At 36.3% G+C, this 22,658-nt stretch overlaps 4 protein-coding genes across 5 annotated transcripts; 2 read left to right on the top strand and 2 right to left on the bottom strand.

The window, feature by feature from the left end:
* The first annotated feature begins 2,569 nt into the window (after positions 1 to 2,569).
* Positions 2,570 to 3,640, top strand: LOC131777190 (histamine H2 receptor-like). The gene has a single exon (XM_059093423.2). The coding sequence runs from the start codon at positions 2,570 to 2,572 to the stop codon at positions 3,638 to 3,640; it is 1,071 nt and encodes a 356-aa protein (XP_058949406.2).
* Positions 3,641 to 3,705: 65 nt separating this feature from the next.
* LOC131777220 (uncharacterized) lies at positions 3,706 to 12,056 on the bottom strand. 2 transcript variants are annotated; one of them, XM_059093454.2, is made up of 13 exons: positions 11,764 to 12,056; positions 10,318 to 10,404; positions 10,099 to 10,206; positions 9,890 to 9,980; positions 9,223 to 9,284; positions 8,927 to 8,980; positions 8,283 to 8,369; positions 7,717 to 7,776; positions 6,969 to 7,048; positions 6,484 to 6,605; positions 5,456 to 5,829; positions 4,385 to 4,419; positions 3,706 to 4,272 (listed from the first exon to the last, which is right to left on the bottom strand). In XM_059093454.2, exons 1-13 carry the CDS (start codon positions 11,950 to 11,952, stop codon positions 4,206 to 4,208), a joined length of 1,416 nt encoding a protein of 471 aa, XP_058949437.2. In that variant the 5' UTR covers positions 11,953 to 12,056; the 3' UTR covers positions 3,706 to 4,205. The 2 variants fall into 2 exon arrangements, with proteins under 2 accessions (XP_058949437.2, XP_066030722.1); XM_066174625.1 differs by lacking the exon at positions 8,927 to 8,980.
* Positions 12,057 to 17,088: 5,032 nt separating this feature from the next.
* LOC131777218 (BTB/POZ domain-containing protein 2-like) lies at positions 17,089 to 18,917 on the bottom strand. The gene has a single exon (XM_059093451.2). The coding sequence runs from the start codon at positions 18,796 to 18,798 to the stop codon at positions 17,464 to 17,466; it is 1,335 nt and encodes a 444-aa protein (XP_058949434.2). The 5' UTR covers positions 18,799 to 18,917; the 3' UTR covers positions 17,089 to 17,463.
* Positions 18,918 to 18,924: 7 nt separating this feature from the next.
* Positions 18,925 to 22,615, top strand: LOC131777219 (ragulator complex protein LAMTOR5 homolog). The gene is made up of 4 exons (XM_059093453.2): positions 18,925 to 19,050; positions 19,137 to 19,198; positions 21,531 to 21,642; positions 22,459 to 22,615. Exons 1-4 carry the CDS (start codon positions 18,950 to 18,952, stop codon positions 22,517 to 22,519), a joined length of 336 nt encoding a protein of 111 aa, XP_058949436.2. The 5' UTR covers positions 18,925 to 18,949; the 3' UTR covers positions 22,520 to 22,615.
* Positions 22,616 to 22,658: the final 43 nt, after the last annotated feature.

Below are 22,658 nucleotides of genomic sequence, written 5' to 3'. Positions count from 1 at the left end.
TTGCTTAGCAACAGGCCGTGAGTTCCTGAAATGTGTTTCATTCTTAGTGATAATCTTCGATAAGAACTTTTAATATTTACGTTAGCGATGAGCATGTAAATTCTTTCCCAGGTTTTATTATTTTATTTTACTACGCACGCTCTGTAAAGCGCTTTTGGTGGATTATTATTATCATTAATTATTACTAATTTTATGATTAATGATGATGATTATTATAAATTATTATTATCATTATTATCATTTCGTTTGCTTTTGAATCTAATAGAAATGATTTCCGCAATTTACTCTAATGAATTACTCAGTTCAAGAAGATATTTTAGGTAGAGTAAGACCAAATAACCCTTTCCATTGTAATTTTTGCATGTGTTAAAATACATGAGGACATAACAAGCAGGCTCACCTAAAATAGAATACGATGGTACGAGAAATGATATGAAAAAAGAGATATTTATTAAATTAATAAGAGTTAAAGGGGCTTGGAGGACTATTAAGGATCTGGGCTGAGTTTTTCAGATAACCCAGGGTTAGTGTAAAATTTGAACTCAGATCTGCAAGAAAATTCAGCATGACTATTTTTGTCTTCAATTTGATGCTTGGATGCTCTAAAATAATAGAGGAAAATAACCGAAAAAGGAATAAAGGAATAAAGAAACCTGATTAAAATTTAACCCTGAGTTAGCGCTAATCGACTGAGGAACAATTGGGTCCTGTGTAATTTGTAATTTTATCAACTAATTTAACTTGTCTTAATCAAATACGCATGATTAACTAGTGTTAAGGTCCATTATAGTGAAATACCTGAAGAACAATGAACTATAGATTCCGAACAGATATCATTGCGGAGAAAAGTTTCTCAAATTCATTATAATGCTAAACCTTTCCTCGATTTGGAATGATGTGACTGAATTAGTTATTAAAAAATGGTTTTCATTACTAGGGGTCTCCCTTGCTCGTTAAGTTGTTTTGAAATTGCAAAAAACATTATCTTTAGGTCTTCAACTGATTTGGAGATAAAAATTTATTGAAAATAAAATCAGAATTCAAAGCACCTTTTTTGATTAAGGTTTAGTCTTGGACAGCCTTGAAAACTTTTGTTTTGGACGCAATTTCTGATCCTATATCTTTGCCAAAGTTGCAAGACCAGATTTCTAATACTGTTATGTAATAAAAAAGATAAACAAAATCTTTATCAACTTTTTCCTTTTAAAAATATCTTTAAGAATTATTTTCACATGTTTTAATCAGCTGACAAATTAAACAAGTCATGTTCGCTTTTTGTTGGTCGATGTAAAGAATTAGTAGGGTTTGAATTTGTCGAGTCCCACGTCCATTTAATGCTTCATGATAATTTGAAGAATAACAAAAGATTCGTTCTTCATGTTTTACCGAATTTCAAAGATACCTATAAGGTAATTAAATTTTTCTTCATGTTTATTCTGACATATTAAGGACTATTTCTCGCTAAAATGCTTCAAATCAACTCTCTATGTCTTTTCAGCTCATCAAATGATTGTTTGCAAAAAAATGATCAATTTTTTACGAGCCAAGTCTACATGAATTCACAAAAAGGTTTTTGTTTTTAACGTGATGACTGAAATAATAATTTTATTCATTTGCATGTAAAAAAATCATTATTATGTCGAAGTTCTTCAAAGATGTTGCGAACAATAAACTGAAAATTGCCGGCGCAAAAAAAAAAGGATCTTTCCGGCGATAGGAAGCACGACGCGCGTTCATTTGTATACAATTGTACGAAGGTGAAATGCACGTAATAGTCTGGACAAGACTTACAGTTTGTTAATTAAAAGGAAAGGAAAATGAATAACACTGAACAGACTTTGGTCCTCGTTATCAAACATCAAGGAAAATAAGAAAAAACCGCTGATTATTTCTTTAAACAGTTGATTGAAAGACAGACGGGCAGTGTTCAAACTTTCTGTGGCTGAAAATAGAAACTGACCGCTTTGCACACGCCGAATTTTTTTGAATGAAGGACACCACAGCGAGATTTTGTCCTGACGATTTTAATAGTTACCTACGACTATCGTTGTCTCTCTTTTAGATCTCGAGAGATTTTACTTTATTTATATTACGAATGGTATTAAAAAGCATCTAAAAAGGATCCAAGCTAAACTCAAGCTTGGAAATATGGATTCCGCCAACGAGCTGGTTTTATTCACAGCTTATTAACGAGGACGAAAGTACGAAAAATTTGAATGACTGGAACCTATTAGCAACTATGGCATTGAATAGTAAAAGAAAGCACTTTGTCCAAACCAATACAATGACGAGGTTATTTTGCAGGTGTATGAATTAATTTTAATTTGTTTCGGCAAAAGAAAATAGTCTACCATACGGACGATGTATCTTGAGAAGCAACATATGTATGAGAAGTTCTGGTACTTACGGACATCGATCAATTGTAATAGACTACGTTTAACTTTTGCAGAATCATGCAGGAAAATAAATCGACGATCAGCAAAACCTTAACAACAATGGTACCGACAAGCAAACCTGCGTGCGTGAAACTTCCACAGTTCTAAAGCGTTTTAAAAATTCAAGTTTGGTAATGGAGGAAACAACCAACGCGACAAACGAAACCATACACGTCTGTACAACAACACCGTTGCCTATCACATCGATTTTAATCTGCGCGAGTCTTGTGGTTTTAGCCCTGTTTATTTTAACAGCAAACTTCACAGTCCTGGTGTTGGTGAAGCGAAGGATTCCACTCCGAACACAATCAAACATTTGTTTATGCAGCCTGGCCGCGAGCGATTTTCTGGCCGGCTTCGTCGCGTTGCCTCTAACTGTTGCCTGCTCGTTTTTAAACTGTGTTATGCCACAGCTTTGTTTGGCCATGGATCTATGTCAAAGATTTTTGGCGATATCGACAATTATTCACCTCCTGGTCATCACAACGGAACGGTATATCACGATTGTTTACCCTATGGTTTACTCTAGAATTCTGACAAAATCTCGTATTTTGACCGTTCTGGCATATACATGGGTTATCTCCCTGTTCACTTCGCTCATCCAACTTTCGTGGTATAACCCGGAATGGAAGGAAATATCAACGATCTGGAACAATGATTTTATCTACGATATATTTTGTGTGACTGCCATAGTGTTACTTCCACTTTTATTCATGACATACGCCCACGTCCACATTTTGCTCGTTGCAAGGCAACAGACAAATGCAATAAAGCGACAAACAAATCACTTGTGCACCACAGCCAATCTCAAGACAGCGAGAAAAAACGCTCAGTTGGTCTATGCTGCTATGCTCGGTGTGTTCATCGCAGGATGGGTTCCATATTTTCTTCTGGCAATGGAAGCCGATTCTAACTACACCTTGTTTGTACTGCCTTCGTGGTTTCGCCAGATTTCGTTATTTTTCAAGTTTTTCACTGGTTTATTCAATCCCCTTCTTTATACATTTTTCAAAAGTGACTTCAAAAAAGAGGCATCATTCTTGTATCGTAGGTTGAAGAATTTTTGCTGCATGTATTTCTGTTGCTGTTGTATAGATCTAGAGATTTCACACCTTAATCCGATTGCTTCTTCACACCAAGAGGAACATTTGATAGCTAATCAGCGGGAATCATTAGTAATCACTCAGTCAGAGACTACGTTGTAACAAGATTTACAAAATAACTTTAAAACTACGATTGTTAAAAAAACCTATCATTTATTTCACTGGTATACCCATAGAAAAATCGAAACATTTAAGGTAATTTTTAAAAGCAATATTAATAGACAAAACTTTCTATCAGTTTACCGGCGTTAGTAAGGATGACATGAGATGACTCGGCTATGTAGTCACGAGAAAACACAGTAATGTTGTTCTTTTTAACTTACAAGAGGCTTCTTTAGGCTTTTATTTCTAATTAAAAAATATGTCAGAGAAGCGTGTTCGTACTTTAAGTATATATACATGAAGAGGTATATTTCGCGTCTGTAGTGGTTTATGAAGGAAATGTTTGGACCGGGGCTTAGCATCTTTCAAAACTACATGGTCAAGCACCTCTCCCTTACAGAGAGAATGCATAGAGGTTTTATCAACGTGCTATGGTTTGTTTTCGTTTGGTTTTACACCTTTGAGTTTATTTAAATGAAATTTTATTATGAAATTTAATTAATTTAAAATGTTCGGATTTTTCAGGGCTTGTGGTAAACTTGAGACAATACGCGAGAGATTCTCTTTAAGGAAGCTTTCGGCAACCTGCAAAGTCTGGAATTTTCGTGGGAATCCTATCTTGCAGCCACCTCCTAAAGAAAAATAAATAATGGAAGATTTTAATCAGGGGACTTCCATAAGAAATCATTTTGAAAATGAAGTTAGACTAACAAAGTGAAATGACGATTGTAATCAATTTTATACCTTGAGTACATTCTCTCACTTTTCATGGAAAGATCCTAGAACAAATGAAAAGAAAGAACAAACTTTACGATAAAGGAGAAATTAACAAAGAAAGTTCATAGGCTGGTATATGATCATTATTTGAGATGACAATCAAAATACACAATTAGTATGATACCTTGGAGACCAAAACACCACGAGAAGCATTCAAAAATCTAATACTGAGGTCATTTATCAGTCGGCATCTTCTCCTACTATTCTACGGATTTGACGGAGAGAATTTGGTTAACTTTCAAATTCCTCTTGAAGGCGATCATTTCTTTGAATTGTTATGACTTTTTATGACTTTTTTTACGATTCAGGTGTGATATTGTATTGAGAAATTTGTTGCTAGTCATGCTTAAGGGTTAGGCGACAGATCTGAACCTGTTTGGTCGATGACGAATGAATAAAAATCTGGGTCAGCTGCACACAAAATTATTATACGTTACTATGGAGGGTGTGGATAGAACAGATATTGCTTCGCACACCTCGATCAGTTCTGATGAGCTACCGACTCGGACATAATTACCGTTGAACTGCCACACTTGTTTACTGGAAAGTTACGATTTTAAAGGTTTTTAAATACAAAGACGTAAGATTTTCCTGAAGTAATCAACACGTCCTTTCTGGTTCTGGTAGGCTGTCGATAGTTATGGTTGAATGACATCGTTTGTATACTGGACAAGTTACGAATTCAAAGGTTATGAAATAAACAGATGTAAATTTTTGTTGAACGATTAAACATCCCCTTGGTTGACTTGAAAGCGGCGTCTTAATTACATTAAAACATAAATTACGTTCCTCACCCGTCTATGTATTTAGTAGCGAAGATTCCTGGATAATCAAGGATTTAACAACAACCACCACAACAAAATTGATTTACCTCCCGAAAAATAGCGAAGCTTATCTGTCTGGAGACAGAAACCTTGGTACACGTGGATGGGAATCAATGGGGCTTGGACAACAATTTGCGTATGGATGATAGGCGTATGAAGGGAATGTCTCTTGCGTTACCTCAAGGATTATAAGCATTAGCCTATTAAAACTTACGTCGTTGTCCCCAAGATCCTCCGCGCTCCTTTCCCAAAAATTCCTCACTCCGATAAACTTTCTATCACCACACACGCATGCGCTCTTTACGCTAACGACCTCCTTGAGAGTCACGTGCGGAATACGCGGCCCGCATGCGCTTCTTGTTTGATAAGGTGTTTTTTTCGGTGTGAGATCCTTGCTAATGTTTAAAGAGTATCTGTGATGTGATATACTCGGTTCTGTGGTAAATTGTTCAAGCTTGCTCCCAGTGAGTCCACTTTCGTCTTTTGGCGGACACGTTCGAAGCTTTTGTTGCGGTTTTGCCACTCCACACACAAAGGTTGGATTCGGAGGAAGAAGAACAGTCTTTGGACTAACCGCAGATTGATTTCCTGAGAGAAAATAAAGGGGTCTGGTTCAAAAACAAGATTAAAACAGGTTACTCCTTTTTTTTATTTGTCATTTAACCCTTTACACCCTTATGTCACTGTGCATGTTTTACACTGACACTTCTCTCTATACATTTCCTAAGATGCAAACGAGGAAAAATTGTTCAACAGTCAAGAGCTTCCTCAGTTGATGATCATTTCTGTATTGCTTTCCCTCAATCTACACTGGACCCTCACAACCTTTGAGCCGTGTAGTTGGTTATGATTCTATAATCATTTCTAAGCCATGCTGGATGCGTGCGATTGCCAAGATTGTTCAGAACGTTTAGCCCTGACATTTCATTCCTTCTTGAGATTTCCTGCTGAATTAGCCATAAAGGTCATGATATTAAGGGAAATGATCACCAAATAGAGAAACTCTTTAGTTTTCATTAGATTCTCCTTGTCAGGGCTGTTGGAAATGTATGATGAACAGTATGAAATATTTATACTGATGTTGAGGTGTAAAAAGTTGGCACATTAAAATGTTTCAGGGAGATAGGCAACCATGGTGCATGGTTATGCTCAATGTTCTCAACAAGGAGTTGTTCGACACAGAATATGGCAGAAAAGACTGATCCCTCGGATATCTAATAAGAATGATAATACTAAGAATACCTGAGTACGATGCGATACTTTGTTTCCATTCAGTCCTTCCATATCCAGCTTTTGTTGTCCGCTCTGTTTCAATGACGTCGCTAACAGTTAGAGAGTGAGACACACGAATAGAGGGAAGAAACCTAAAATAATGAGATTAATGCGGATGAAAACAGAAAAAAAGCTTTATTAAGGTCAATAATTATCCCTAGATTGTAAAGGAAATCATTTGTCAGAAGACTGCAGGAAATGGGGCTGAGAAACTTTGAAAAGAAGCCGAAAAATGATGGGCGTGGCTGAGGGGTACTATTTTGTCATGTAACGAAGAAGGTAGCGCCATTTTCACTGGCTCTTGAAATGAATAGACGCCTAAAGGGTACCGCTTGTGTAAAACCATATAAACATATGGTCACCTGGATGGAAGATCCTCACAGAAGTTCATCAGGCCTAGGTTAGCTCAGTTGATTAAAAAGTTTATGCCAAGTAAACGCCGATCTTAAACTTACCGATCAAATAGTGCTTGAAAGTGAGTCCTAAGATCTTTTATTCTTATGAACAGCATTGCATCTGGATTTATTTCACAGGCCTTACCAATATTGAAAAAAAATTAGCCACCTAATAATAATTCCACGAGTGCGCGTTGGATATATGTAAGATGATAGATAGTCCACGGAGACTGTAGGGCCGAGTTCACAATAATCATATCCAACAAGCGCTGGTGGAATAATTGTTTTATTAAAAACGTTTTAAAATATAGATGAATCTTCGCAACTTTATTTTTTTTAAGAACAAATAGAATATGAAAATATACAAAGTGACTTTCAGTTTGACTCGTCTTCATACGCGCGCATGGTATAATGGCTCATAACCCATATTGGCTAAGCCAATGAGAACTCTTGAATTGTATTATCCAATGATCCGGTTTTTAACATTTCGTCTTAGTCCAAGCGCACGAGATATGTTCAGTGTATGCTACAAGAACGGGCCGGAAGCTTTCTTTAAGAAAGCTAACACTGTAACCCCTTGGAGGCACCACCCCACAATTTTTATGTTTGGACAGAGGAATAAACAGAACACGTTGAAAGCTAGACTGGATAATGCGTAAATTTTCCCCATAAAACCAGTCCTACCAGCTTTTACACCATTCTCTCTTCTTTCTTTGCAAAGCGAGTTTGAGCGTGCAAAATAAAAAGCAACAACAGCACAAAAATAACAACGACACCAAAAATTGAACCAAAAATGGTTTTAGCTTACCTTCGCAAGGTCAGGTTCGAGTTTTTTAATTCTTGTAACGTTAGCTTCATTTTTTTCTTTCTGTTAATTGATGAAAGAGAATTTAGAGAATAAAATTTTATAATACCACAGAATGGATACGGCAAGATATAAATACTCAGAGGTTTAAGCATCCCCTGATCATGTCTGTCAGATATGGCATGTAAATTTTCAGTCTCACCCATTTCAGGCAGCTTACAGGTCACTGTAAAGGGACTAGTCCCTTATTTTATTATCCCCCAGGCCTGATCTCCCCCCCCCCTCCTTAAGGCCCTGTGGTATTGTAATGATCTCCCCCTCATTGTAGTTAATTTGTAGGCCTCCATTTACACTCTGTTAGCGACGATTGATCCCCCTTTTGTTACCCCTGAAACCCATACGATCCTCCAAAATCCTCCCTCTCCTTTCCCCCCCCCTTCCCCCTCCCCACTCCTCACTCCCCAACAAAAGCAGACTTTTATACCGAATTCTCTCTCAGCTTTTAAATGGGACTATCAGATTGAAAATGCGGTGTCAGTTTACATCATATGATTATTTGGAAGAAATACCTTTAGTTTCTTGAAGAGCCCTCTGAGAAGCCACGCGCAGACTTGCGTGGGAGCAAGTCGGAGAGCAAAACTTACATCTGATAAGGCCTGTAATGTAGGGCACATTAAAGAAAAAGAAAAAGAAAGAGCGAAATTCACTTGTAGATCGTTAGAAGAGTGAAGAAGCTTCTCGAAGGAGAATTTGAAGGGGTGAGGTGGGTCTAATGGTCTCATAAAAATAATTTGTTTTCTAAAATAATTTTCCCCTTTCAAGACAAAGAGTGACTTTTATATGAAGTCACACTTTGCTGATTCCGGTTCTAAAGAAAGTACAAAACCTTACCCTATGGTAGTCATAAGTGCATAACTGAGCCTCTTTTTCGATTACAGACGAAAGGGATTATGCCAGAGGGACTAACACTAAGGTTTTCTCAGGAACTAGTCTCATCTTTGAATTAACAAAAAACAAGTGCGGTGTTATTCGATTTATGACTTGAAAGGAACATACATAATTTTTTAGGGATCACTCCATATTGAATATAGCGATGCGTTGGTATAAAATTGTGAGCTGAACATGTAATAGAAAACTTATTGATTAGCCTCGTTATCCGTTGAACTTGAAAGTTTAGCGGTGTTGCATTAGATTGAATTAACTGATTTATTACCTTTTCCTCTCGATTTAGAAGGAAATTAGCCACCGATCTGACGCAAAATAAACCCTTTGCAAAAGAAATTGAGAGAATATTACTAAAACCTCTTGTCAGCATTACATTATCGCCTAGCTTCAAGACTGCTAAATTATTGTAGCAGTACAATTATCCATAAGAAGATTTTGAAACAGAAATCTGAATACCATGCCTTCTTCCCAACAATGAATGTCCATAACTGAGAGAAACAATTTAAAAATTTTTTTTATCTTTGATAAATGAGGTCTATGAAATGTGATGAAGTGTTGGCTTACCGGATTTCTAAAGTCCAGTAAAATCGCCCTATCTATGTTGCTTAGAGCCTCGTGGAGATCTCCTGGTCAAAGAAAGAGCCAAGCTGTTTCAAGGTTCACATTAAGATATGGAATGACAGAATAAGCATTAAACCACTCTGTGATATCACTCTAAATGAGCTTTTCATTCAACTCAGTGCATAGGAAGCTCTGTACGTGTTTTCATAAGGAAGCTCGCCAATGAAATTTACTAACCACTGCTTGCGTAAAATTAAATCTTTTCAACATGAAAGGCAGAAGAACTTTGTCGTGATTTGAGAAAGGTGAAAAATGATGCCAAAATTATTCATGATCGTCATTTACAATACGTTATAATCTTCCCCATCTATGGCCATTGTCCATGGCTTATCATTGCGTTTTTGTCAGTTTGTTATTTTTCTTTGTTACCTAGCTAATATTTTTATTCTTTCTCCCAAAATTGAAGCAGTTTTATACGTCGCAAACTCGTACATAGCTTTGTTGGTTATTAATCAAACATATTGTACAAGTCCAACTCTTCTCAGACTGGCAAGCACAAGTATCGAAATGCCTAGCGACTAGTAGCTTAGCTAAAATAGTGGTGGTGACTTTTAACTAGAGAGGAAACTTTAGATATCCTGTCTCTTGCTTTTAAACAATATAAAGTTACCTGAGTGAATGTAACAAAAGCATATTCTCGCAAGGGTAGGGACGTGCAAGTGAAGAACCCTTCCCGTGATGCAACCTGCCTGACACTCATCCTGAAACGAAAAAAAAAAACAATGATTAAGCCGTTATCTCTTGCTGCTGTTAACCAAGAAATATATCAAGCAAAAAACCGAGTGACACTTCATAGAATTCATACACCACACACTTTACCTTTTTCCAGCTGACCACCTCCATGGCTCGCTCAAACTGCCGTATTGCCTTCTGATAGTTTAGAAGGTTTTGCAGTGCAACTGCACAGTGGAAATGACACTCAAACAACTGCGAAGTGAATGAAAGAAACTGCACTCGGTATGATAGCTTTTCTTTACTTTTAGCGGCTACGTAACGCCGTAATAACTTTGCAATTTCGTTTCGCCCAGTACAACTTACCAGCAGCCGTAGTTTCTCTTTGTTCCAGTGTTTCCTCCATTTCATCTTGTAGAGTAGGTGTAACACTTCCATGTAGTTGGCTTCAGCCTGGCAATATTTCAAGACAAATTTTAGGAATATATTTCATGATATTCGCTCCAGGTAAAGATAATAACAATTTTAAGTTTTGCGATACTTCTTAACGATATGATTTACCCCATCATACTTCTTGTTACATCTCTCTCAGTTAATACGAACGCCATGATTGTTAATTAAAAGGGTTGTATTTCACTGTGCGGCCCGCTAACTTAAAAAATTTAGTTTGAATTGAAATCACCCCCTTCAATTTTAACCCAGAGATGTAATAAATAGTCCCGATTTCTTTTTCCCTGAAGTACAGGACCTCATTTTCCCCGCTAGGATTTATGGTCCAAACACGAAGTGTGCTGCCCATAAATCCAAGCAGGAAAATGGGGTTCGGAAACTCACAGTAGAGACCTCGTTAGTAAGTCAACAGAAAAAGGTTTTGCCCCCTTCCCCACTCCCCCTCGGAATGTTACATAACAATATGGCGCTCTTCGATTGTATGTGTGATTGTGTTATTGTTTATCTTACGATTAAGTCACTCCCTATCTATATATGTACAAGTTGATTCGTCACCCTAACAACCGATAAAACTTCATTATTTGAAAGTTCCCGTTAACATGAAGACATGGAGTTTTGTTGTCAGTTTTTCGGCCGCTTTTGCAATAATATTTGCATTTGAGTCGGTCTCACACATTTTTCAGGCTAATTTAATTCTTAATCGTATTGCCTTGTGCAGGTATCAACGGATTAATTCATTTAGTTAGAAGAAGAAAAAAAAATTAGATACATTTTATTTCCTCACGCGTTCCTTATGAGCGTGCTTCTTAAACAATGGTAGTCTCTTTATGCTAAACTACTTTTACTAATTATGATAGAAGCTCTCTCTTCTGCCAAGAAGTGTTTAGATACAAACATTGACATTTTCAAGTTCTGTTTAAATTTATATTTGGAAGTCGCACCGAAGTCGAGTTTAGTAAATTTGAATAATAAAAGCTTAAATATAATTTTACATTAGTTACTGACATCGTTTTCATTTTGCAAAATTATAAACATTGAAAGAATAATTATGAAAATCTTGAAGAGCCAAATAATTTCCTTTGCTGAAAGGAAAACGCTCGGTTACCCATTTCAAGAAGAAAACCGTCGATAATTTGACTTATATTCTAAATTATAATTCGTAAGAAAAGCATTATATTCGGCACAGACTTTATGGTAAATTTTTAATGATAAGAACCAACAGAAAGGCTAACTGATGAACACTGCGTAACCAATGGTAACAAGCTCGATGTTGGTGCTTTAATATTGCAATAAATGACCAAATATGTTGTAAAATATTTCCGATACGAGATTGTTCAATGTTATAACAATGAAACAAAATACCTTTTTCCATGATTTCTGCCTTTCGAATGTCACGGCCGAAAGGAAAGCTCTTTGAGCCTCCATGTTCGTTGAAATAACTGTCATCGAACTCTCTTCACTCAGACGTATGTTTCGCAGATAATTGGCTGCTTCAGATAACAGCCCATTAAGGCAACTAGTCGTTATATCTTCGTTGGCACAAACACACATTTAACGCCATTAAAATTTAAATATGCGACAGTGGATCCCAACGAAGCTGGTAAACAGACTATGGAGAATATTTCGTTCGTCGAACCTTGAAAAAACCGGCTTCGTGTTTAATTTCCGCCTACTAAGCAGGTGATTCCACATAGGGAATGTTTTATTTATTAAGAATCAGTATGCAACCTTAATTTGCATATGCGGAACATACGAAATGTTTTGTATTTCTGAAATTTAATTCATAAGAATGCACGTATCCCCGGTCTTTCGCGAGGAAAGATTCCTTGTCAGACAAACTTAAAATATTCAAAACATATTTTATATTATCGTTAACTATAACAAAATTATATTTGAAATCCACTTTAGAGTTTTCACCTGGTCGCTTTTAACGTTAGTTGTCTAAGCTTCCATTTTTCTGGTGTTGCTGTGCATGTGGCATTTTTCGGTTACATGGCTTTTAGCCTTGAGCCCTCAGGTTTAACAGTGAAAGAATTGTAGGTCAGGTCGTTTAGACACCAGTTTTTCGGCGGCAAATTTATTGAGTGTACAAGGGTAGAGGCATATTAGGCTGTAAAGATAAGGGATCGCTTAAAAAGTAGTTATACCATCATTAAAAATGATTTTTAACATATTTATCATTTATTATTAAAGTTGGTTAGACAAGAAATTGAATAGTTCTTGCCCAGCAACTAAAGTGCATTTCCGACACGACATGTTATGAACAATAATCAGTTCTGTACTAAAAATATTTTTATTCTGAAATAATAGTATATTTTCCAAGAGACTCTGATAACTTATCAAGCAAATATCTAACGAAATTTGTTTTTTTAATCCATTCTTTGTAAGATACATTAGTACAAGTTAATTGATATCTTTACTCTTGTTGAAATATTACCGAAAGAATTTTTTTAAATTTCGTCATATTTAATTAACAGTTGGTTATTTAAGTTGGTTAGACTACAATGAAATGGTTATTGCCGAGGTGCGGGCAAAGTAGGTGGATTCCTGACACAATATTGGACATATTTAGTCGCAATGACATCTTTAAGCACAAATGTCTATAAAAAATAATAAATGTCGAAAGAAATGACCATTTAGTTGGATGCTAAGATTTGTTTCTCTCTGAGATGATGATATATCTGCAAAGAGACTGATAATCGGCATCGAGCAAATACATAACAAAATTTAATTTTAGAAACCATCTTCTGCAGGGAACATTGGTGTAGGTTATTGATCTCTACTCCTGTTGAAATATTATATCATGCCCTTTATTTTTATGTATATATTTCAAAGCTACTTCTCAGCTATAAAATCAGTTCCTTAGTATAGTTCAAGAACAGTGTTTCACAGAGTATATAAAAATAGTGTCATTATTAAGAACGAGTCTCTCTAAGAATCAAACATCTTGGGAAATGAAAATTTTCAACCCCCCCTCCAAATTTTGCATGTAGGTAGGCACTCAGGGGGGATGCACAAAAATGCCCTTTTTAAAGTTCGCAGCACTCTTGTTGCCATGGTAACAACGGCTACTTGTTCGAGGCCTGGGGCCTCATTTTCATACAAAAACGTCGCAAAAAAAAAATGAAATGTTTATTTCTCTATCTCAAGCTAAATACAACATTACAAATTGGCACTTCTACCATATATAGTGACATCATTCGTCTTCACTTTGATTTATTCAATTTTCCCTGGGAGTGAATGTGAACACACCAATAGATTATTCATCTCGGTACAGTTTCGGTCATTTTTGTTGTCGGGTAAAACAGGGAAAACGTTAATCTGAATTTCTCCAAATGTAAACCAATACTGGAACTGAAACTATCCACCTAGCTGGTTATAATATTCTAGTTTTTAAATATGTAAAAATCTCTGCTGGCCTGCCTCTACGTTTTATGGGGGCAATTCGCGAAAAAAGCTCAAAATCAGATATTGCATAATTTGGCGATGTTTACATCTAATGTTCTCAACAACAAATGCTTAAGACAAATGAAACGAGCGAGGCTTTGGAAGAATGTTATCTTATGAGTAATATCCCGAAGAGAAATCTCGCCTCTGGTTGTCATCTTTTAAAAAAAATTGATCAAACTTCATGGAGGACTACTCGACGTAACTACAAACATATACCTCAAATCGTGTGCATATTGTCCAGATTCCGAGTGCTGCACCTTCTTTCATGGGAATGTGAGCAACCCGAAGTCCTCTGAAGATACACAGATATACTTGTATGTCATTTGAAACATGTTAAAGTCGGCTGATCTACACGAAAGTATCCTCACACCGGTCATTTGTCATAAACATGTACGTTGTAACGATGGCGTGACGCTGTATTTCTCCATGAAGTTTCCATCGGTCGCTCCAAAGAAGACAGGAAATGGTTATTTTTCTTATACGTCAGCAGATTTCCGCTTTCTGAAGTAAAAACAACCAAAAAAAAAAAAAGGAAAAAAAAGAGGAAAACCTTAATTGTGAACGCTCGTAAACACTGAGAATCTGAGAGTATAAATCGTAACTTGTCAGCGGCAGTACTACATGTAAAACCCAGTTGGAAGAATAGAAATTTGAACGACATAGGCATCTCCTTACAAAGAACAGATTCGGGCAGTCATCATTTCCTTGTGACAGGAATTAAGATATTCCAAATCATCTGAAAACAGTCAGAAAACTGTTAGAAAATTTGCATAAGATATGACGAGGAGGGACTTATCACCGCCGCAGTGCTATCGAGTCAATCAATGTTTCCTTCCATGTCTTCATAACGAAAAAATCATAACAAAGTTCGAAATAAAAGATTTAATGAAATCATAATGTCATAATTCCACCTTTCAAACAACTTATTATCCACATGCAAATCGCAACTTGTCACTTGAACGAAACTCCCCACGGTTAATATGTAATCCGGATTGCTTCATGTCCTTCAGAAAAAGGAGAGTGATTTCATCACCATTATTTTTCATACTTTTCTCCCAGATATCTTTTACAAGCTTAAAAAAAGATGAATATAAAGCAATCTCCCAGTGATTTACACGAGAGGAAGTCAAAGGTCTCTTCAGTTTTCCCCTGAGCTGGCCGGCTCACCAGGAAGAAAAAGGAGATCGTTCGGTCCAATATTGTTAGTCTGTGGAGATAATCAAGCCAATAACTTGAGAAGATTGTGCCCTTTGGTTCATCAGTGACAGCATTAATTATTTCAAATCTGTATTTCTCGGTCCAAGTGACACCAAAAATAGTTCCTTTGTAATTTTGTATGCACTTTCTAGAGCATTTTATTGTCAAGAGAAATAAATCTCAAGGCTCAAAGCCAATATAACGTTCGAGCACGTAAAAGACTCCCTGAAAAATGCTAAATTTTGGAAATTGATTGTGATAAATCTCTGTTTCGTTTTCTGTACTGCAGGGATACTGAGTAGTTCAAAATCTCCACTTTGTGATGATTTTCGCGTCGTACAAATTGCCATTTTTGCGACTGGGTTTTACATGTAGTACTGCCGCTGACAAGCTGCGATTTCTGCTCTCAGATTCTCAGTGTTTACGAGTGTTCAATTGAGGTTTTCTTCTTTTCTTTGGCTGTTTTTTACTTAAAATGCGCAGAAATCTGCTGATATATCCAAAAATGTTCATATCTCGTCTTCTTTGGAGCGATCGATGGAAACTTCATGGAGAAATACAGCGTCACGCCATCGTTACAACGTACATGTTTATGACAAATGACTGGTGTGAGGATAGTTTCGTGTAGATCAGCCGACTTCAACATGTTTCAAATTACATACAAGTATAACAGTGTATCTTCAGAGGACTTCGGATCGCTCAAATTCCCATGAAAGAAGGTGCAGCACTCGGAATCTGGATGATATGCACACGATTTGAGGTATATGTTTGTAGTTACGTCGGGTAGTCCTCCATGAAGTTTGATCAATTTTTTTTAAAAGATGACAACCAGAGGCGAGATTTCTCTTCGGGATATTACTCATAAGATAACATTCTTCCAAAGCCGTGCATGTTTCATTTTTCTGAAACATTTGTTGTTGAGAACATTAGATGCAAACATCGCCAAATTATACAATATCTGATTTTGAGCTTTTTTCGCGAATTGCTCCTACAAAAAGTAGGCAGGCCCGCAGAGATTTTTACATATTTAAAAACTAGAATATTATAACCAGCTAGGTGGGTAGTTTCAGTTCCAGAATCGGTGTACTTTTGGAGAAATTCAGATAAACGTTTTCCCTGTTTTACCCGACAACAAAAATGACCGAAACTGTACCGAGATGAATAATCTATTGGTGTGTTCACATTCACTCCCAGGGAAAATTGAATAAATCAAAGTGAAGACGAATGATGTCACTATATATGGTAGAAGTGCCAATTTGCAATGTTGTATTCAGCTTGAGATAGAGAAATAAACATTTCATTCTTTTTTTGCGACGTTTTTGTATGAAAAGGAGGCCCCAGACCTCAAACAAGTAGCCGTTGTTACCATGGCAACAAGAGTGCTGCGACCTTTAAAAAAGGGCATTTTTGTGCATCCCCCTGAGTGCCTAACTGCATGCAAAATTTGAAGGGGAGTTGAAAATTTTCATTTTCCAAGATGTTTGATTCTTACAGAGACTTGTTCTTAAATAACTTCTCTGTTTTAGCAAAGCAGTTTATATGATAAGCTAAATTATATGGCTCTTACTTGGTGTAGAAGACACAGAATACGTCACACTATTGTTTTCATTGTTTTCTTATTCCCGGTTGTGATGAAATTCTATTGTGACGTATACTTTGTCTTCTACACCAAGTAAGAGGCAATTGTATTTGTTTGGTTCCTACACGTGATCTATTGAAGAACAGACCCATCGATGATGTCACGATTAACAACACTTCTAAAACAAAAAAGATTTCAAGTCCGCGGAATGTGTTAAGTAATAGATCACAGAAGACGTCAAAAGAAAGAACATTAGTGGCACACACGGCAGTGCCTCGTGTGCCACCTTTTTTGCTCTTCAGTACCACATTTTAAGCTCATCTGTGATCTATCACTGAAAAGAAGCACTGCAACGTGGTTGATCTGTACTCCATTATTACAGGGAAAGATAAAATCTAGCAATCAGAGTAACAGCGCACAAATTGCACTCTGACCAGTTGTAAGATCAATTTCCAACAGGCAAACCCTCCACGGTCATAGAGATGGATGGAACTATAGAGAACTTTAGAAAAAAAAACCAGGCACATGTGGATTTGTTAACCTTTTAACTCCCAAAATTTATAAACATGTAACCTCTCCCTACAATATCCATACATTCAGCAAACAGGTAAGGACATTACAGACTAGGTGTGCGGTCAAGGAAAATAATGAAGCAGGGCCATTATGAGCACTGAGGAGGAGAAGTAATTCCTTTATACCTGCCCAAGTATGAGCACTGATGTGCTCATACTTGGGCAGGTACAGGAGTGACTCTCTCTTGTTTAGAAGCTCAATAATGAACTATGTGGCTAAATTTATTTTGATAAAATATGTTCACTTGACTAAAATTTTACAAGCTAATTGTTCTTAAAGGGTCTAAAAAGAATTTCTACAATACATATATCCTCATTACGGAAAGCTGGGCCAGCGAATCGAAAAGTAACTTCCTCAAAAACCAGCTCCCTCCCACTCCGTACACTATAAATTCGTGGTTTTCCTTTGATTGAAGCTTCAAGGATGCAGGGTATATCGGAATTCAACAAATGGTATTGCTCAAAAGTGATGTGAAATCCGATCTGGTTCCAATACAGCCGTCTATTACAGTCCCTTTGGAGACAAGTCTCCGAGACAACTTCACCGTTGAGTTTAATTTTTACTGTATATTTCTTTCCTGGATTCCCGGAGATGACAACTCCACCCAGTAAAATTGGAACGTTGACAGAAAAAGAGGTGGACTCAGTAAACTCGTCAGGGGCACGACGCAAACGAGGTACCCAACCTAAATCCGCGACGCCGACTCTAATGCAACTCCGAAGATTTCTTCTGTTTAAACACCTTGGGATGCAAGAAAAATTCCCAGGATTCCGATTTAAGGTAAAGTACGAGGAGATTTCATTTACCTCAGTTTCTGTGAGTATTTTGGTTTCAGCGACATGCTCAGCAAATTCGCTTTGAGACATTATCGGGAAACGTATCAGTTTCACAAGCTCATCTCCAATAATTGACCTTTTTTCCTTTCCACTGGGTGTTTTTCCTTGTTTTCCACAGATAGTCTCTGCCCAGCGATTCACAGCTTGAAAAACTTTCACCTCATTTACATTAAGAGTATCTCTTTTAAATATGGGAAGTAGAAGATTGTTGTCGTCTTGGATTGCATCTGGGGCAGACTCAAGGACTTTCGCTGTACGTGTATCAATAACTTTCCAGCAAACACTGATCAAATGGGCCTCCTCCATTTTTTCTACGACCGGCAATACATCCAAGACATTTTCAGCATTGATATTTTCCCCTAAGAACTTTCTACACCGTCTTTCGAGCGACGGAATCATGTACTTTTTGGCCAAGTAAAACACTTGGATAACACAATCTCCAGTTAAATGCACTTTGTTGCAGTAGACGAAACGTAAAAACTCCAGAAATCCCTCTGAGCCGCAGTCTGGGAGATCAATATAATCAGAAGGTTCTTTAAGGTCACCGTAGAACATCTTATAGAAAACAGGGCTACTGACAGCCAAGATAAATTTGTGACAAGGGATGTTAACTTTACGAGAAGAACTTCCTTGCCCATCTGCCACGGTGAAATGGACATCGGCCATCAGTGCGTTTCTGTACATGTACTTGATTCGCTTGCTGACTGTGTTCTTTGTCAGCTGCCATTCACAAACATCGCCACTAGTGCTTGCTGTAGCCATTTTCTAATGGATGTGGAGGACGAAAAGTGTGTGTAGTTTGAAGCGACTTTAATTTTCCAGAGGATCGCATAAGCGGAAGTGAATAACATGAAGGAGCCTGGAACGAGTGGAAAAACTGTCAGCGGATTAGATCCAATAGGGAATACGGTTCATGTTCAACAAGAGTTCACTACGCAATTTTTCTGCGTCTGTGACGAAATCGTTCACAACTCAGACGATGGAGAAATCATTGGATTCGCATTTAGATGACATGTAAGCCTGCTGTTTTCTTTCTTTTACCTCATAGTATCTTTTTCTATCACCAGTATGCGTATTTATCCCGTTTGCCATTCTTCTAGAATGTCTGAACATGGCGTCATTGGAGTATTATGTAGCGATCAGCAAGGACTAGCTTTGTCAGGTTCGTGAAGTTTATGTCAACTTTACAATTCTCTTATAAACTATACTACACCCAGTTCTCTTCTTGCCATTCTTAGCGTCAGCATTCAACACCAAGATAATGTGTTTTTGTATTATTTGAAGGTAATTATTAATAAGTCACTGGTAAATCACATGACATTTATTTTACTAAGCTTTTTGTCATAATTTTTTCTGAACATGTATAATGCACGGAGTGTAATAAACATAAATTTTCTACTCGTTTACAGTCCGAGTTGGCTGTTTTGGGGAGGTTGGGAAATTATATTTTTTCCTATCAAGTAAGTAAAAGAATACCCTGTGCAGTACAAGAATACTCATCATTAAATCAAATCAATAACTAAAAATTGTTTATAAGGAAACATCACCAAACTAGTGAGGTTCAGTGTCAGTTCATCAGTTTGTATAATGTTCCTATTCTCTTTTGTAAATCAACATGTTTGTTTATTCTTGTTTGGATTTTGTTAGTGTTTTAACCCTTTAACTTCCAGATCAATTTTTTAATTCTACTTACTACCAACCATACAATTCTTATAAAGTTAGTTCAGGGAATTTAGTATTGGATCAACTAATTATCCCCAAATTGATATTTTTCTTTATTCTCATCACTTATCTGGTTGATATTTTATTGATATTGTAAGGAGAAATTATGTCTTGGTCACTTGTTGGAGTTGAAGGGTTAAGCTGACAAGAACTTTCTCAACTGACTTTTGTTGCACCCTTTTCCTCACAGTTGAGGGGGTTCCATTTCATTACACAGTTGAATCATGATAACTTGAACCCTTGTTAACTCGAACCAAAATCAATTTCCCCTGTATTTCTGTCATACATTAACTGAAATTTTACCCTTGCTAATGCAAGCCCTTGATAACTCAAACCTTCTACAGACTGAAAGCAATTTTTGTTTCCCACCAGGTCACTCTCTATATGTTTTTCAAAACATGAAAAATCAAAACAGACAGTGTACTGCAGTCCAAAATGTTGTGATTTATGCAGAAATTTAATGTTCCATTTTCACTCAACTCCTTTATAATTTCATTTGGCCAAAATGTAGACTGTATGAATAGAAACACAGTTTCCCTTATTTTCAGTGCTTTGTTTTCTACTCCCAATCTCTTGATTTCCTGATAACTCTAACTCTTTTCAATTTATTTTGAAGTTTTGAGTTATTGAGATTTGACTGTAGTTTATGAAGTATAAGTTAAGTGCACACAATGAAGAAAAGATTGTGCTAGGTTTTTTTAAAGTATTGGAAGACTGTTGTTAGCAACACTTCCCTCACCCATTTCCCCTCTTCCCCCCCCCTCCCCCCCCATTATTTTATCGGGTGTCTCTGATAGTCTGCTGTTACCTACAGTAGTTTATACTCCTGGGTGGAGAGGGGTACAAAGTTTCCTCAAGATTGCAACACATATGACCCAACCAAGCAAGAATTAATCCTCTAGATCTCTTACTGTGCTTGATTTCACAGCAGTTACATTGTACCTTTCATTTTCTTTACTCTACAGACAGTTGTGTAGGTTATAACATTATTTCAAGTGCAACAAAATTGCACAAGCCCATAGGGAAAGTGCAATTTGTAGTCTTTTAAAAATTTTCAAGTGCTTATTTTGCACCTAGTAATATAAATGAAAAGAGTATGTATGTCTTATTTACTGAAAACAAGTGCATTTTTCATGTCACAGAAGTGCAAAGTTGTTACAAAAGTGTAAATTACAAATAACATGTGCGCACTGACAAAATTATGTTTATTTTGACTCTCTGTGATGGGTTTTTATGTAAATTGATATCAAGTAATGACAAAATTTCTCATGTAATGGGGTGTAAATAAGCATGAGTTAATGTCTTAAAGACAACGAAATTACACTTGCCCTATGGGCTTGTGAAATTCTGTTGCTTTGAAAAGTTACTCTTGCTTCTTAATTAACAGTGAACTGCCCTGAAAATCACCTAGTAATTACCTAGTGCAATTATTAAATTAGATATCATGTTATTACTTCATAATAATTTACATGAATCACAAAGCATCACAGATAGTTTAGAGCCTATTTGTAATTTGCACCTGTATTACAACTTTGCAACTTTTCATTTCATGGAAATTGCACTTATTTTCAGCCAATGAGAAGCCTGTAATTTTTTCTAGTTTATTTTTACCAGATAAATAGGGAACTTACAGAAAGTGCAATTTGTTTGACCAGCATACATATACAAACAATATTCTTAATTGTTCACTCTTTTTTATGGCCATATTATATGTTGAATTTGTGTATTTTGCATCTAATTTTCTTTCCTTATTCTATGCACTCTGCAAATAGCTAAAGGTACAGCAAATCCCATGTATGCAGGACTGATTTCCTCTTTGGCAGAGAACGCAAAGCAAATTTACCCAGACAGAGTGCCTGTCATTTGCTTAGAGTCAGATGCATGGTAAGTAACTTTTTGAACATAGGTCAAGGATGCAAGAGTTAAACATCAGTGATCAAATAATATTTTAGTGAGGCTGAAAAATGCATGAGGGTCTCACAGTTAACCCTTTCACTCCCAAGATCTCTGGAGTAATTCTCCTTACTGTCTACTGTACAATTCTCATGATGTGATTATGGAGAATTTGGTATTGGATCTTGAAACTAATAATACCCATATTGTGCTTTTTTTTAATTCTCATCACCTGTATGATTGTATTGATATTGTAAGGATACATGTTAATGATGTCATGGTCATGATGAGCAAATCTTTTGTGACATTTCCACTGCTTGTGCTAGGCATTAATCCTATTTTATTGCAGTAATAATAATAGTAATAATAATAATAATAATAATAATAATAATAGTAATGATAAAATTAAAAAGCTAATTGGGGACACCAATTTAATTGACAGCAAAACTTATTAAAAAAGTAATTGAGACAATTTCATCCACTGTACATTGATTATTCTCATCTAAGAGTTAAAATATGAAATCTTCATGTACAATCAAAAACCTGTAATCTATTGTTTGAATTGTCTTTTTATGAAATTACCTCTTCCAGCCAAAAGTAAAAACAATTATTAACCACAAACACATAGTGTGGTCTGCCTGTGGTTATCTTTGAACAAAATAATTCTCAAAATAGTTTTGATAACAAAAGAGTTTATGGAGACTAGTCAGGGAAATTGATAACTTGACTGTAAGACCCTTTGGAACAATGGGGGTTGAACTAAAACTCCTCTTAATGTTATCATTTTCTTATTATTTCTTCTTTCAGTAATCTGCTTGTGAGATCAGAAGGAAATGTCACAGTTGCCATCCATAAAGTTCCCTCATAACATACACAACAGTTGGAAACATGAAATTATTATAGCCCCAATTTTTGTTTGTAAATGAACTTTGAATTTCCTATCAATAAAAGAAAATAAAGAATATCTCTGAGTGAAATTAAAAACAAATTTGATGTGTTCCATTAGG

Source organism: Pocillopora verrucosa, chromosome 11 (assembly GCF_036669915.1).
Source record: "Pocillopora verrucosa isolate sample1 chromosome 11, ASM3666991v2, whole genome shotgun sequence".
Lineage (NCBI taxonomy): Eukaryota > Metazoa > Cnidaria > Anthozoa > Scleractinia > Pocilloporidae > Pocillopora > Pocillopora verrucosa.
The sequence above is the reverse complement of the archived record's forward strand: the minus strand, read 5'-3'. Positions and strand labels throughout refer to the sequence as shown.